General features: G+C 36.9%; 1 protein-coding gene across 9 annotated transcripts in view; it reads left to right on the forward strand.

Annotated features, from left to right (window-relative positions):
• Positions 1–14,253, forward strand: part of LOC145993886 (uncharacterized) — a 70,529-nt gene that overhangs the window by 44,764 nt on the left and 11,512 nt on the right. For 3 of the 9 annotated variants that reach the window (XM_083129763.1, XM_083129771.1, XM_083129765.1), the window contains 2 exons: positions 1,763–1,801; positions 8,601–8,639. The exons of 2 other annotated variants lie outside the window; for them this stretch is intronic. In XM_083129763.1, the coding sequence (XP_082985889.1) occupies positions 1,763–1,801; positions 8,601–8,639 (78 nt within the window). The remainder of the gene's footprint in view (positions 1–1,762; positions 1,802–8,600; positions 8,640–14,253) is intronic. 4 more of the 9 variants (XM_083129767.1, XM_083129769.1, XM_083129766.1 and 1 more) reach the window with 2 other exon arrangements.

Consider the following 14,253-nt stretch of genomic DNA (forward strand, 5'->3'; position numbering starts at 1 on the left):
TCTATATAAAAAATGAGTTCGCTGTGCATGTACAATCAACAGACTGAGGCGACACCATGCACACTACAGGGAAAACAGCACAGAGTAACATCTAAGCAACAAGTGACATGTTGTTCAGATGCCAGGTACGGTGTGATAGCTCCCTTACATTGGTAGGAAATCTCATGTACACTAATTTAAACAATACTTTTTGCAATTGCTTTGCATTTGACTAGTAAGATGCTACATTTCGTACCTAATGTTGTGCTTTAATTGCTAAATATTGGCCACATATTGAAATCTACTTCCAGTCCGTACTCCAGATGTCCGTGAACCTTTATCAAGATCCTTTCATCTCAGCAGAGAAACACCCATGCCATTATCCTGCACTATGAGCATCACACTGTGTCTTCGACACCTGGCATGAACTCGTTGTTTTCACCGCATTTGGATCCTCTTGTCAGAAGGGAGGAATGTAAACCTGGATTCTTTGGGCCATACTATTCTTTTCAACTGAGCCCTAGTTGATTGCAGATTTTATGTGACATTTAGTGTGGTAGGCTGTTACTCTGGTAGGACATTGGCTGGAATAGTTCATCCGTGCTAAAGTTTGACAAATGGAGTGTTGTGATGCTATTCCTGGTGCCAGCATTGTGATCAATTGTCATTTGTTGCTCTCTTGTTGAACTGCACCGTATCCGCCGTGATTCTACGACTGGGGAATGGCTTACTGCTGGATATATTTTGCTCAATCTCCCATTTACGCAACTGCAAATCTCACAAATTCCATCAGTGCTGCAGTTCTGAAAGCACACTAGCCATTCAGACACGACAATCGTACCCCATAACAAAATGTGAGAGCAAACAGTGAAAGAATCCAGCAAGTGGATAGCTTCAAGTACCTCAGATGCACTATAAGCAGTGACATGAGCTGCAACCAAGAAGTGAAAATGAGAATCGCAATAGCAAAAGAAGCTTTCAATAGAAGAAAAAATGTTTTTTGTGGACCCATGGACATAGGTCTAAGGAAGAGATTAGTGAAATGTTTTGTGTGGAGTGTAGCACTATATGGTGCAGAAACCTGGACATTGAGAAGAAATGAAGAGAAACGACTCGAAGCTTTTGAAATGTGGACATGGCGAAAAATGGAGCATGTAAAATGGACGGACAAGGTAAGAAACGAAGCCGTACTGAAAAGAGTTGGTGAAAAAAGATCAATACTGGAGACCATCAAGAAGAGGAAAAGAAACTGGTTAGGACACTGTCTAAGAAGGAACTGCCTGCTAAGAGATGCCTTGGAGGGAATGGTTGAAGGAAGAAAAGTCCGTGGAAGAAAGAGATATCAGCTTATGGATGATATTAAATTAACTGGGTCGTATGCTATTACGAAGCGTAAGGCAGAGAACAGGGAAAGCTGAAGATTGCAGTGAAAAACCTGCCAATTAGGCAGAAAACAATGAATGAATGAATGAAAACAAAATTATATAGCTCTTTTTTTTCTGAGGGTTGTTTTGCAACCCAAATGACAAGTGGCATGATCTCAAAGTCTGCAGAAAAGTATTAACTGTGCATGCAAGATCGACAGATTAAGTAAACTTTTTTAATGTTACTTACTTTTGTATGGCTGTTGAAGACAGGAAAACAAAAAAATTAAGACTTCTGCTTGATCCATTTCAGATATTGATGGTATTAATATTTTGGAAGTTTTGTTGTTCATAGTTTTTGTGAATCCGTGGGCTGTAAATTGAGATCATTAGTTTGTGACAATACATTTTTATTATAGATTCACAAGGATATGGAGGCTACGGAAAGACAGATTATGGTGAGTTGATCCAATTTTGCATTTCCCAGAAGGGACTGGGCCAAAATTCACAACTGTTGCATGCCAGTTGTGCTTTGTTTGATGATTTTGTTTAATGCAAAATGATTCTTGGTGGTGGACAGCATGGTTTTGTGTTCAGTTTAATTTGTTATTTTCACAATATTTGCATGCACCAGTAATTCTGTACTTCAATACTTTCTTCCAGAAAAGATTAAATTGTGTCTGTAAAATCTTGTGTACTATTTTTACTGTTAACTAAGGACAGAAGGACCTAGTGTAGACACGTTGAAACATAAATTATTACTAATATACACAGTTATAAAAGTAAACACTTGATGACAAGTAAAAAAATCTAAATTTTGCCTGTAGCATTTATATGGATATGAAACATGATTCCTTACACTAGTAGAGGAACATGAATTACGAGTTTTTGAAAATTGTCTTAAGAATTATTATATTTATTTATTATTTTTTTTTTTTTTACAAATTTTGGTTTTTTTATCCTAAGTGGTGCCATTTGTCAAGCAAATAAATCGTGTGAAATTTCAATTCAATCCAATGGGAAGGTGTGCCGCAAACCACTTGAAGTTTTGAGGTTTTTGGCCCTTATTTCAAAGGTAATTGTCCAGTCAATGAAGAGGAATAAGCATCTAATGTCAGGAATAATTCCCTAATAGCTAAATTTTGATCAGTTGTCAAACCACTACTTGAAGTTGGAGTGCAAAAAAAAAAAATAATAATAATAATAATAATAATAAATAATGAGTGTTATCAGTTAGTGATATTAGCTCAGGCCTGATCCCCAGACCATTATTCATTTCCTCACCATACCTTCTCTGTCACAATGAGTGCCACTCCCTGTCTGTGTTGCCAACTCATCCTTTTGTCCAGAGTAAATTGTAAACTGTGTTTACTCACATACCCGGTGCTCTCAAATAAGCCACATGTCTGGATTTTGAATGAAGAAAATTGGACAAAAGTTATTATATAGTTTTGGGTCATGGCCAGTCTATACTTCTGCAACAAGTTCTAGTAAACATCATGGCATTTCACAAACCTCTCACTGGTCAGTCTCAATACAAACAAGTTTCTCAAAAATTTAGAATTCTCAGAATTATGTTGATGGCAGTGGGGCAGGTGATAAAAAAAAGCACTTTATAAACATTTTTTTTCATTTCACACAAAGGTGATTTTTGTTTTATATATAAGTGATTTAAATATAATCACAGATTTCAATCACTTTAAAGAAATAATTTATAGAATAATGTACATAAGGAATTTGTAAATATCAGAATCACTATTGGTGAAAGTACATTAATCTCATAATTATTGAATAGTGTTTATAAGATTCTAAGAAGGAAACAAATACATTTGTAATGATGGGGCGAAGCTCATGCAACGAAATGTAATATATAAACTGTAAACACACTTAAATTTCTAATTTAAAATTTTCAATAATTTTTCTAGGCAAAAATTAACTAACTAACTCTCTAGCCTTCTTAAACCTGAAGGTTCATGGCTGCAGCAACACAGGCCTTCAATCTTTCCCTATCTTGAGCAAGATCTATATACTCTTTTCCATCCCTACCGATTTCCCTTAGGTCCATCTCAACGTTGTCCCTCCATCTTCGTCTTGGCCTTCCTTCAGGTCTCTTACCATCAGGTTTCCCAACAAGAATCCTGTAAACTCCTCTTTCCTCTCCCATTCGTGCCACATGGCCTGCCCACCTAAGTCTTCTTGATTTAATTATTCTAATAATATCTGGACATGAATACAAATTATGTAGTTCTAAATTATGTAACCTTCTCCACTCACCTGTCTCCTCATCCCTTTTAGGTCCAAATATTTTCCTAAGGATCTTATTTTCAAATACTCTCAGTTTATATTTCTCTTTCAACGTAAGGGACCAATTTTTTACATCCATATAATGCTACAGGCAAAATTACTGTTTTGTATATTTTAACTTTTAGTTTCTTAGATATTAAACGAGAAGACAAAAGTTTATGAAGAGAGAAGTAACATGCATTTCCTGAATTAAGCCTACTTTTTATTTCCTCTTTAATATAATTTTCATTTGTTAATATTACTCCTAAATATTTGAATTTGGAAACTGGTTCAAACGAGTTGTTATCAATAATTAGATTTTGATTATTACCTAACACTTGGTTTCGGCCTGTAAGCATATATTTAGTTTTATCTTTGTTAACTTCCAAACCTATCTCTTTAGCAGTTTTGAAAAATATTTTAGCATTATTCTAAATTGTATTCACATCGTCCCCCAGTAAGTCTACATCATCTGCATATGCTAACAACTGAGTCACACCATTTAATTTTAGTCCTTCTTTAGTTTCTTTTACCTTCCTAACAGCATATTCTAAGGCAAAATTAAAGAGCAATGGAGGTAATGCATCTCCTTGTTTTAACCCATCATGAATTGTAAATTTGTCAGACATATTAATACCCACACGAATTTTACTTTGTGTTTCACTGGTGCATATTTTTATCATACTAACAAGCTTCTTAGGTATTCCAAACTCTACTAATATATTATATAATTTATCTCTTTTGACAGAATCATATGCTTTTTTGAAATCAATTAATAGCTGATGGACATTTTGATTATATTCCCACTTTTTTTCAAGTGTCTGTCTGATGTGAAAAATTTGATCTGTAGTTGATCTGTTACGTTTAAATCCACATTGATAATCACCTATAATTTCACTCGCCGAACATAACATTCCATATCCCATGTTGCATCCATGTCTTCAAACCAAATATTATATCCATCCAGCTCTTCTTTCTTGTCTTTTCAGTAATAATTAGTTCTCGTTGGTGCAGGTTATTTACCACTTCCCAATGCTATTTGCTGCAAAGGCTGGACTGTTCAATGTGTCATGTATGTAGTGTGACCAACTTTCAGCCATGAATTTAAGGGAGACTTCCAACATTCCAACAGATTGAGTCACGATAAATTTTGCGCATTTTTAGCGGCACTGCTTCACTCCAGCAATTGTTTATGGAATGGATAGTATTAAACAAAAGAATTAATTTACATTTTACGTAATTTACAGATCACAATAGAGAATAAAAGTTAACAAATTTGCATGTTGTGTAGTCCTAACCCATATGTGTTATCCACTGCTGCTGCAGAACTAAGTGCCAACTAGTGCAAGATATGATATAACTTCCACCTACCAAAGGTTAAACGTGTGAAATCTTGCAGTCGACTTGAAGTTTTGTATGGCTCAACGAACTCAGAATGGGTTGAAACTTCACTATATCTTGGTTGTTAATGAAAACTATGGGAGAAATGGAATGTCAGTACGGGAGCTGAGAGGATAAAAAAAAAATGCTCTAATGTGGAAGATCCTGGGAAATACAGGAGAGTTCAGAGTTGGTCACCCCACATGTATGTGAAGTTATTTGAAATGTTTGGCATATTCTTATCAAATATGCCAATTGTACTTCCCTCAGACTAAGTATTAATCTACCCAACTGTTTATCATTCACACAGTTTTTGAACAGACATTTATTGGGTTGACTTGTGTGTAATAGAGTTGGAAGTGGTCGGGAAAGAAACTACTTTTTTGGGGGGAAAAAACTGTCTTTTTTGGTTGGGCTTTTTTTCAGTTTTTGTCACAAAAGTGTCTCAAATGAATGAAAATACAGGAGTTGGCAGTATTTTTCCTGTTCCATGGTTTTCATTTATCTCCCTACTGTAAAATACAATTTACAATATGAAATTCGTAGCTAGACATAAACAGTATTTTCAAGAAAGCTGGCTTTTCTGAATGTGCGGTTTTTTCCGAGTGTTATCTTCATGTTTCGGTAGGCTTATTAAATATATCTATGTAGTATAAACATATTCACATAACTAGAGTAGTTTTGTATGTGTTTTAAATAGAACGTAATAGTATGATATGATTTACAATGTTTGAATTTGTTATACGAACACATACATGAAGCAAAAAGAAAATTCTTCTCTATGTTTTGAAAATCTAGTATCAAATCTCTTTAAATTAAATTTTATATATTTGTATTCTGTCTTTCCAGTACATCATGTATAATCTGGTTAAATTACCACTAAACCTGGTCACTGAGCAACTCGTGATGCATTTTGGCTGCTTGTTGCAGTGGTTCTCAACCTTTGTGAGACCACAGCCCAGTAAATTCATTTCTTACAAGTCTATGGCCTGATCCCATCAATTTCACTCATAAATACATTTCTGATCTTTAAAGTTTATATGGAAATTAATATGCAACCTTAATTAATATTAATATATCAAAACTATGGCATAATCATAGTTCAGTTATATATAGACTTGCTGTCAAATATAAAATTAGATTTAAAAAGTTAGTCGTCAACCCCTGGGTGGAACGGACATTTTGCAGCCCGGAGGTTGCAAAACACAGGCACTAAAACTGAAGTAGAATCAAATAAGACTGGGTACAAATGTCATAAAAATATCTATTATAGAAATCTAGACTAGACCTACAGTTTGAAATGAGATCAGAAGCACTCTTGCCACCACTGAGAATTGATCCTCAGGCCTCTTCTTATTACAAGGCAACAGCATTACTTTATTCCACTTCAGAGGGTCATTCATGATTATAAAAGGAACCTTCTATCAAAAAGCCGGCCTTTTTCCATCAACAGTACTTGCAATTTGTTCTCTACAGGCTAAATTAAATCTTAATGTCTGATGGAAGTAGCTAACAATCTTGTTAAGTATAAAGAACATTCAGACTGAAGCAACACATGACATTGGGGGGTCGGTCTCACATTGAAGTTTCAAGCGACATGAGCCTCTTCAGTCTGTAAGCAAGCATCCACCAAGCATGCACAAATGAGACCGAGGCTACATGGTGCACGCCAATTATTGAGTTTTCAGACTGAAGTCGCAGATGACAAGTGACACAGACTTCTTCAGTATGAAGCAAAATGTTCACCGTGCATGCAGGAACAACAGACCGAAGTGCCACGATGCACGCCATTGAGAAAACAGTATAGAACGAGCAACATGCAAGTGACATGTTTAGCTCATTGTCGTGCTTCAGTTCAAAAGGTTGAATGGATTACTTAGGATCTGCTTCCAAGTGACACATGCCACTTGTTGCTTCAGTCTCAAAGTTCCCTGAGAAAACTGTAAAGGCCAAATGACGAGCGACACTAGCAGCATGTGTTGCTTCAGTTCGAAAGGTTGCATTTACTTCTAAGGGTTGGTTTCCAAGAGCCACGTGTCACTTCCATCTCAAAGCTCTGTTAAACAGGATATATACACAAATTCACGTAATACGTATGCTTCTGCATATGTGTTGTGAACTGTAAATATTTTTAAGTGAACGGAAACATCGAATATTTTGATATGAACATTTGTTTCATATTTTATGACATGAACATTTAAATTGAGAGACATGTAAACATGTTTTAAGACAATTTCATGGTGGTATGTGCTCATCAGGACTACATGTTTAGTTTTAACCCTAGCTTACCCATGCCGCACGAGGAACATATCAGGGGCTGGCTCACATGCCCACACTTCCACTAACATTCAAGAAAACATTTTATTATTGAATCACTGCTTCCTTTGCTGATTATATATGTGCAGTTATTTATTAATTATAATAATTACAAAAATTACTATCATAAATAAAAAATAGTAACCAATTATTGCATGAGTGTCTCACATATATTTTATCATTCACTAAAACTCACAAAAGACATAAAAATTTTTTATTAATGCTTTTTAGTTTGCAGGAGTGTGGTTGTTTATTAAGTATAATAATTACTTATCATTACCAACCAATTGTACACTATCACTGGCATGAGTGTCTCAAATGAGAATCATTCAAAGATGTCGCCTGATATGCGCACAAAGTGCATTTTGCCTCCTAATTACATTAGTTTTTATAAACAAAAGTAATAAAGAAATATTGGTAACACCCTAGGAAACAATGTAATTTTATTTTCAAAAAAATCTAAAAAAATAGATGTGGTGGGCCTGTAAGCCCCCTCCCCACCCACTGGTAAGCTAGGGTTAAAATTGTACCTGAACCATTATGCAGTATGTATCCACTGGGATTGGACAATATCTGTCTCTTTTCTCTTGGCTGCTACATCATGTAAATTTATTTTAGCTAGTTGTAAAATATGTCACTACAAACCTGTAAACTCATAACAGTAACTTCAAGTGAAATAGGTTAGCTGTAATTGGTGAAAAGCCAAAATTTCCAGTTTTTTTTTCTTTCAAAAATGCCGGGTTTTTTGCAAGTAGTGTGTAAGAACCATAAACTACAAGATAAATAATTCTACAATGGAAGCATGTAGAAGTGTTTTTAATGTGTTGTTGGTCCTGTGCAGGTCTCTTTACAATCTTGTACTTTTAACATTTCTCAAAGGGGTCTTTACACCCCTTTTTTTAACTTCAGGCAAGGGTTTTAGAGAAAATAATTTTTCCTTGTACACTTTGAAGAGTGCAAAATGGTCGAAAATTTTAATTCATTCATTCCTAAATGTGGAGGCTGCCACCTGTGACACTAGGCAGCATGCCTCTTGCTTGCTTTGTGGCAGTAGGAATTTGCCACATCATATCTTTTCACTGAATATGCAACCTTTTAAATTCAAGAAGGTCTCCCAAAACTCGTGGGAAGCTGCACCCTCCTTAGATTGCACTGAATTGCCCAGGGCTTACTTATTAGCAGCAACCCACCATATGCAACTTGCTGCACCCATCCTGGTGTCAGCTCAAGAGTTGGAAACTGCGATTATTAGTTGTAATAAGTACATTTTTATTGTAGATTCTCAAGACTACGGAGGTTACGGAAAGCCAGATTATGGTGAGTTGATTCTTTTTTGGATTTCCCAGAAAGGGTTAGGGTAAAATTGACAAATTTTTGCATGCCAGTTGAATGCACCGTAGTGCAAGTGTAGAGAAGGAGAGTGTGTTTTGTTCTCTCTGTGGGTTTCCAGATGATTCTCGGTGGTGGTACTTTGTTTTTAATTTCATTGTGTATTTGCATGTACTTCCTCTATAATGCAGTAATTTTATACTTTGAAGCATCCAGGTTTTTATTATTTTCTTGATAGAGTTACAAGTAAGCAATCCTAATGAATGGTATGAATGCAAATATTGGCCTTGGGGAAGTGATAATGGTGCCTGCCTTGTGTGAAAACCAGAATCTTTGATACTGAGTACTTTTCTGATAAGTACATATTGCAGCATGTGTGATTACTAATGAAATATCCATTATACAGGGTTTATCAAAAAAAACGACCTACAATTTTTAAAATGTATAAATATTGGGGATGTCCTGGGCCGTGGCTGGGCAGGGGTTTGTAAATATTTTTCTTTCATGGCACCCTTTCAAGATTTTTCCACAGCGCCGAATTCAGAATGTAGACCTATCTAACATTTGCAATGTTCAGTTGGTGTTGTTAGGTTCCTTTCATTAAGTTAAAAAATAAATACATATTTCAAATTCAGAAACATTTTGTGTAAAAGCTATTAACCCTTAGATGCCGAGGCTGATATTCCAGCTATTTTCACTAACACTGAGTGTGTTTTCAGTAGGAAATTTGAAATTCTGCATGCTTCTAAATGAAATTTTATATTTCCGGAACTAAAATAGTTAGATTCACAAATGATACATCTTTTTTGTTCAATATACTTTGGGCTATAAATCTGATGGAAAAAGAAATCCATAATCAGTTAAAGAAGAAGAAAGGGAAAGCAACAATTTTTTTACATAGTGGCCGCGGTGGCTCAGTCGGTAACGCGTCTGATTATCATGCTCAAGGTCCCGGGTTCGATCCCTGGCCGGTTCAAATCCGGGAACTTTTCTAACGATGGAAGCGGCCCCGGCGCCCACCCAGCGTCGAATAACATGGGCACCTGGGGGCAACCCTGGGGGGTAAAGGTGGTCAGGGGCGTGATGCTGATCACATCATCCCCACTCACGACCGGATCAAGAAAGTGTGTGGCGTTACCCCCACACCCTCTATACGCCTTCATGGCGTGGTGCTATGCACAGGGGAGCACTTTACCTTTTTTTTTTTTTTTACCTTTTTATATTTGAAATTCATCGGACCCCCACGCAGGCTACGCCAGGACGTGAATCTCCAAAAGGTACCCACATAATACCTAGTATGTTTGCCATTGATGTGGAAAAATTTACACACTTGTTCCTAATACTTTCGGAGAAAATAAGTTTTTTTAATGCACTAAGTTTTTTAATGCACTAACGCCGAGCGTGTTTTCAGCAGGAAATTTGAAATTCTGTATGCTTCTAAATGAAATTTTATATTTCCGGAACTAAGATCGTTAGAGGTACAAATGATATCTCGTTTTGGTTAGTATACTTTGGGCTATAATCCTAATGGGTAAAAATCCATAATCAATTAGAGGAAGAAGAGAAAAAAAGGGAAAGTAACTATTTTTTACACAAAATTGGAAATTCATTGGACTCCCACACAGGCAACGCCAGGACATGAATGTCCAAAAGGTGCCCACATAATGCGTGTAATGTTTGCCACTTAAGGGGGAAAAATTTACACACTTATTTGTAATACTTTCGGAGAAAAATAATATTTTGCAATATAGAGCAAAAAAAATCGAAGCTACAAAAAATTATTTATCTAGCTTGACCCCACCTAGCTGCCACGTACCTCCTACCAGGCACTGGACTTTCTTTCCCTGCTGCCTTCCCCTCCTGCCACCCCCACCCATGCTTCTGGCACTAGGCATGTCAGAATGTCGTACTTCTATTGCCAAAAGTGTGTTTTAAAACAACAAAATTGAGAAAGAAGCGATGTTTCCGAAACCAATGAAACAGAATGAAAATAAATAGCAAAAAAACAATTTTTCGGACATGATTCCCCCCCCAAAAATAGTAACAATGAAATTAAACTTTTTACTAATTGTTAATTACGTACCTCTAGACTCATGCAGAACTCAATACGTGTATCTCTGATCATTAGCCAAGTTACAGTATGTTTAAAAAGTAACATATTACAAGAAAGAGCTGCTTGAGGCACCAGGGTCACAAGCAGTCCTTAAGGGCTGTGGTGGCAATTAGGGGGGAGCAAGGGGGGCAGTTGCCCCCCCCCCCCCACCACCACCACGGTTTTGGTACCCAATTGCCGCCACTGCTTAAGGGAAATACCTGTGTCACCTGCTGTAACACCCGTGTCACTGCTCGTCGTTTAAGGATTAAATAAGCACATACTTGGAACAATCATATTTAAGTGAGAATATTTGAACATTTTGCGGCACCCCTGTATAAGCAGCACTGTGGCTCACACTTCGGGAACCACTGGTCTAAGGTATCTTGTTTTGAGCTCTGGCTACAGGATGGGTTTGAGTCTCCTTGGGGGGGAAAGCGCAACAACTTTTCTCCTGAGATTTTGGTGGCTGCTCACCATCGTGAGGAAAATGGGGAGCTACAAATGAGCAGCATAACCCAGTCACGGAAACCTACAATGACCACACATCACCCCTTAACTGGTTTGATGATCATCTTCCACCTCGGTAGGTAGGCCATGGCCCTCACGGTCTGTTGTACCATGACCCTAGCTGATTGCCCGGCGTTGCACCAGTATTTATTTATCCCAATCTTCTATTAAAGTTGTCCGTGGGAGAAACTTGTCCATGTAACTTGACTAGGTCACTTCGGAGCACATGCGACATCGACATTTTCGAAATGTTCATCTCTCGATCCATCACTGCTTGTTTCCTGACAGGATTTTGTCGAATCCACACCGCCACTGCTTTCACGAGCTTCTGGCTCCTCACGCTGCGAGGTCTACCTTTCCTGGGGCTGTCCTTAATTGTCCCTGTGTCACAGTATCTGGTGATGGTCTTATGCACGAACATCCTGCTGATATTCAGCTTTTTCAGGGTGTTGAAAATGTCCGATGGTGTTTTGCCAACTTTGTGCAATGCGATTACTTCCACACGGTTCTCGTATACACCCCACTCCATTCGACTCGCAGTGAAATTCACCTTTCCGCTACCACAGCCAAACACACAATGATACTGGTTGTTGTTTGATCCAACATTACGGGGTTACCTTGCCAACCAGTGTTGCCATCCCTGTCTAAACTTTGTAACAGAATTTATGATATGACTAGGTATATAGATAGATGGACTGATATAAAATTTTGGCCAATTTGATAAAGAACCACTATAAAACTTTCCCATACTAATAGCTGATATTTACCAATACAGTATAAAATTCCACATAGTCCTTGAAGAACCAGAATGGTTCATTGACGTCAGTAAATGTATGTTGCCAGGCGACTGCAGTGTAAAATTTGCATATTTATACATTTATATGGTATAGATATATAGTCTATAAAATTATTGATAATTTTACCAATAAACTGTATCACCAGTTATGCTATTTCAGCTGATAATGAGAGAGTACCGATTAATGTGTAGTATCCCTAATTAAATATGTATTATGTATATGCATCGCTGTAATGTGCCAGAATGTAGCAAAGCACTTCCAAGTTTTACCTTACTGTTTATACAACTTCCAGTCCACTTATTTTTGATTTGGACTTATAGCCAAAATATTAATCTTGCTTTCTTTGTGATTTGCTATTGATCAATGTAGCAACAGCTTTATGACCTACAACTAAGAAAGACTTTTCTTGAACCTAAATGGCACTGCACTTTATATACAAGATATAATATTTTATTACTTTTCCCCATCAAAACCAGGGTGCTCATTATACACTTGCAAAATATGGTATTTAATTACATAAAAATTAAGCCCTTAATTCTAATTTTCTGAAAAGTTTTGGATAAATTGTAACTAAACCAGGCTTTCAACATTGGACTCTGACATATGTTCCAATGTTCTGCCAGTGAAGCTTCTAGCAATGGCTGAGTTTGGACACAAATCAAGAGATCAATATTTCCATGTTAGTGGCACTTTCACCTGCTGAAATGAATTCTCAAGCTTATCCATTTCTGTAATCATTGTTAATACAATTAACTACAAAAGTCTACTAATGTTGTCACCTTATTATCAAATAGTTCTGGGTTCATTCCCTGGTGGAAGATTCCACTTTGAAGGTCAGGTCACGATTAGTTTATCCGACTACAAATGTGCATTATTGGGACAATGAGGTTTGGTTCACCCTATAACGATGTCATTTGCTCACATGCTTTGCATGAGATCAAGACAAAATGTGTACAAAATCTGTGGTCCATGCTCGATTGATTGATTGAGTTTGTGTTCTTAAGTTCACTTTATGCACAGTAAGGCTAATCGGGACTGGCCTACAGTTTAAAAGTGGGATCCAGCCACTGTGTGCCTCCACCAGGTATCAAAGTCAGAACCCATTAACCCAAGGCGACTACACTAGTTCATCCATGCATTTTAGTATCAATGGTTTGGCATGAGCAACAAAACCATTATAATGACTGGTATTTTTGTTTGTAATGTATCTGGGTTCAATACGAAAAAGAAGAATAACATTGAATACCCAAATCTACCATCAGCAATACTACTTGTCCCACATGGACCAGATGTTCCAATCCCAACACCTTCAACAAGATTACCAGAGAGAAACGTCCTCCACCTAAAGTACTGAAGAGTAAGATAAAAGTTTTTCACCAGATTCAGAAAATGGTAATTCACAACATTTCTTTGTCAGAATTGAATGATTTGGTACGTGATTTAGGCCTAACTAAAGAGTGAAATTTTGGGATGAAGACTGAAAGAAAGAAATCTTTAGCTGCCGGAACAACTTGTATTGGTACAGGAATCTTGAAGAATTAAGACAATTTTTTGTTAAGGAAGGGGAACTTGTGTATTGTTGAGATATCCCTGGCTTGATTGACTTGGAGCATTTTATGCACCTATTTATTGATTCTAGCAAAAGAAACCTAAAGGGTGTTCTTCACAATGGCAATGAAGTGGCATCAGTGCTAATTGCTCATTCAACATCACTTAAAGAAACAATAGATACAGTTTCATAAGTTTCTTATTCATGATCCGTGTACCAATAAAAGGTTGTTCCAGCAGGCTTATTTAATTTAGAAATAAATAAATACAATGAACATAAGTGGTACCTGTGCTGAGATCTGAAGATGTGTGGGATATTATAGGGACAGCAAGGAGCGTACACTAAGTTCCCATGCTTTTTGTGTGAATGGAACAGTAGAACCAAAGACAAATACTTGGCCATTTCCAATTAGTCCAAAAGGAAGGACTTAGTACTGTGTACAATAAATGTAGCCAAGTTCCCATTAATTGACCGACAGAACATTTTGTTACATCTTTGTACATTAAGTTAGGGATAATGAAGAAGTTCTTCAAAGCCTTGGACAAAATTAGTCCTTGTTTCCAACATCTTGTTCAAAAATTCCGTGAATAACTGATGGCTGCCTTGATGCACCTTCAAAATTCTGGCAGTGTATGTGGAAGTGCAGGAATGTAG

Source organism: Lepisma saccharinum, chromosome 10 (assembly GCF_977018435.1).
Source record: "Lepisma saccharinum chromosome 10, izLepSacc3.1, whole genome shotgun sequence".
In the NCBI taxonomy this organism is placed as follows: domain Eukaryota; kingdom Metazoa; phylum Arthropoda; class Insecta; order Zygentoma; family Lepismatidae; genus Lepisma; species Lepisma saccharinum.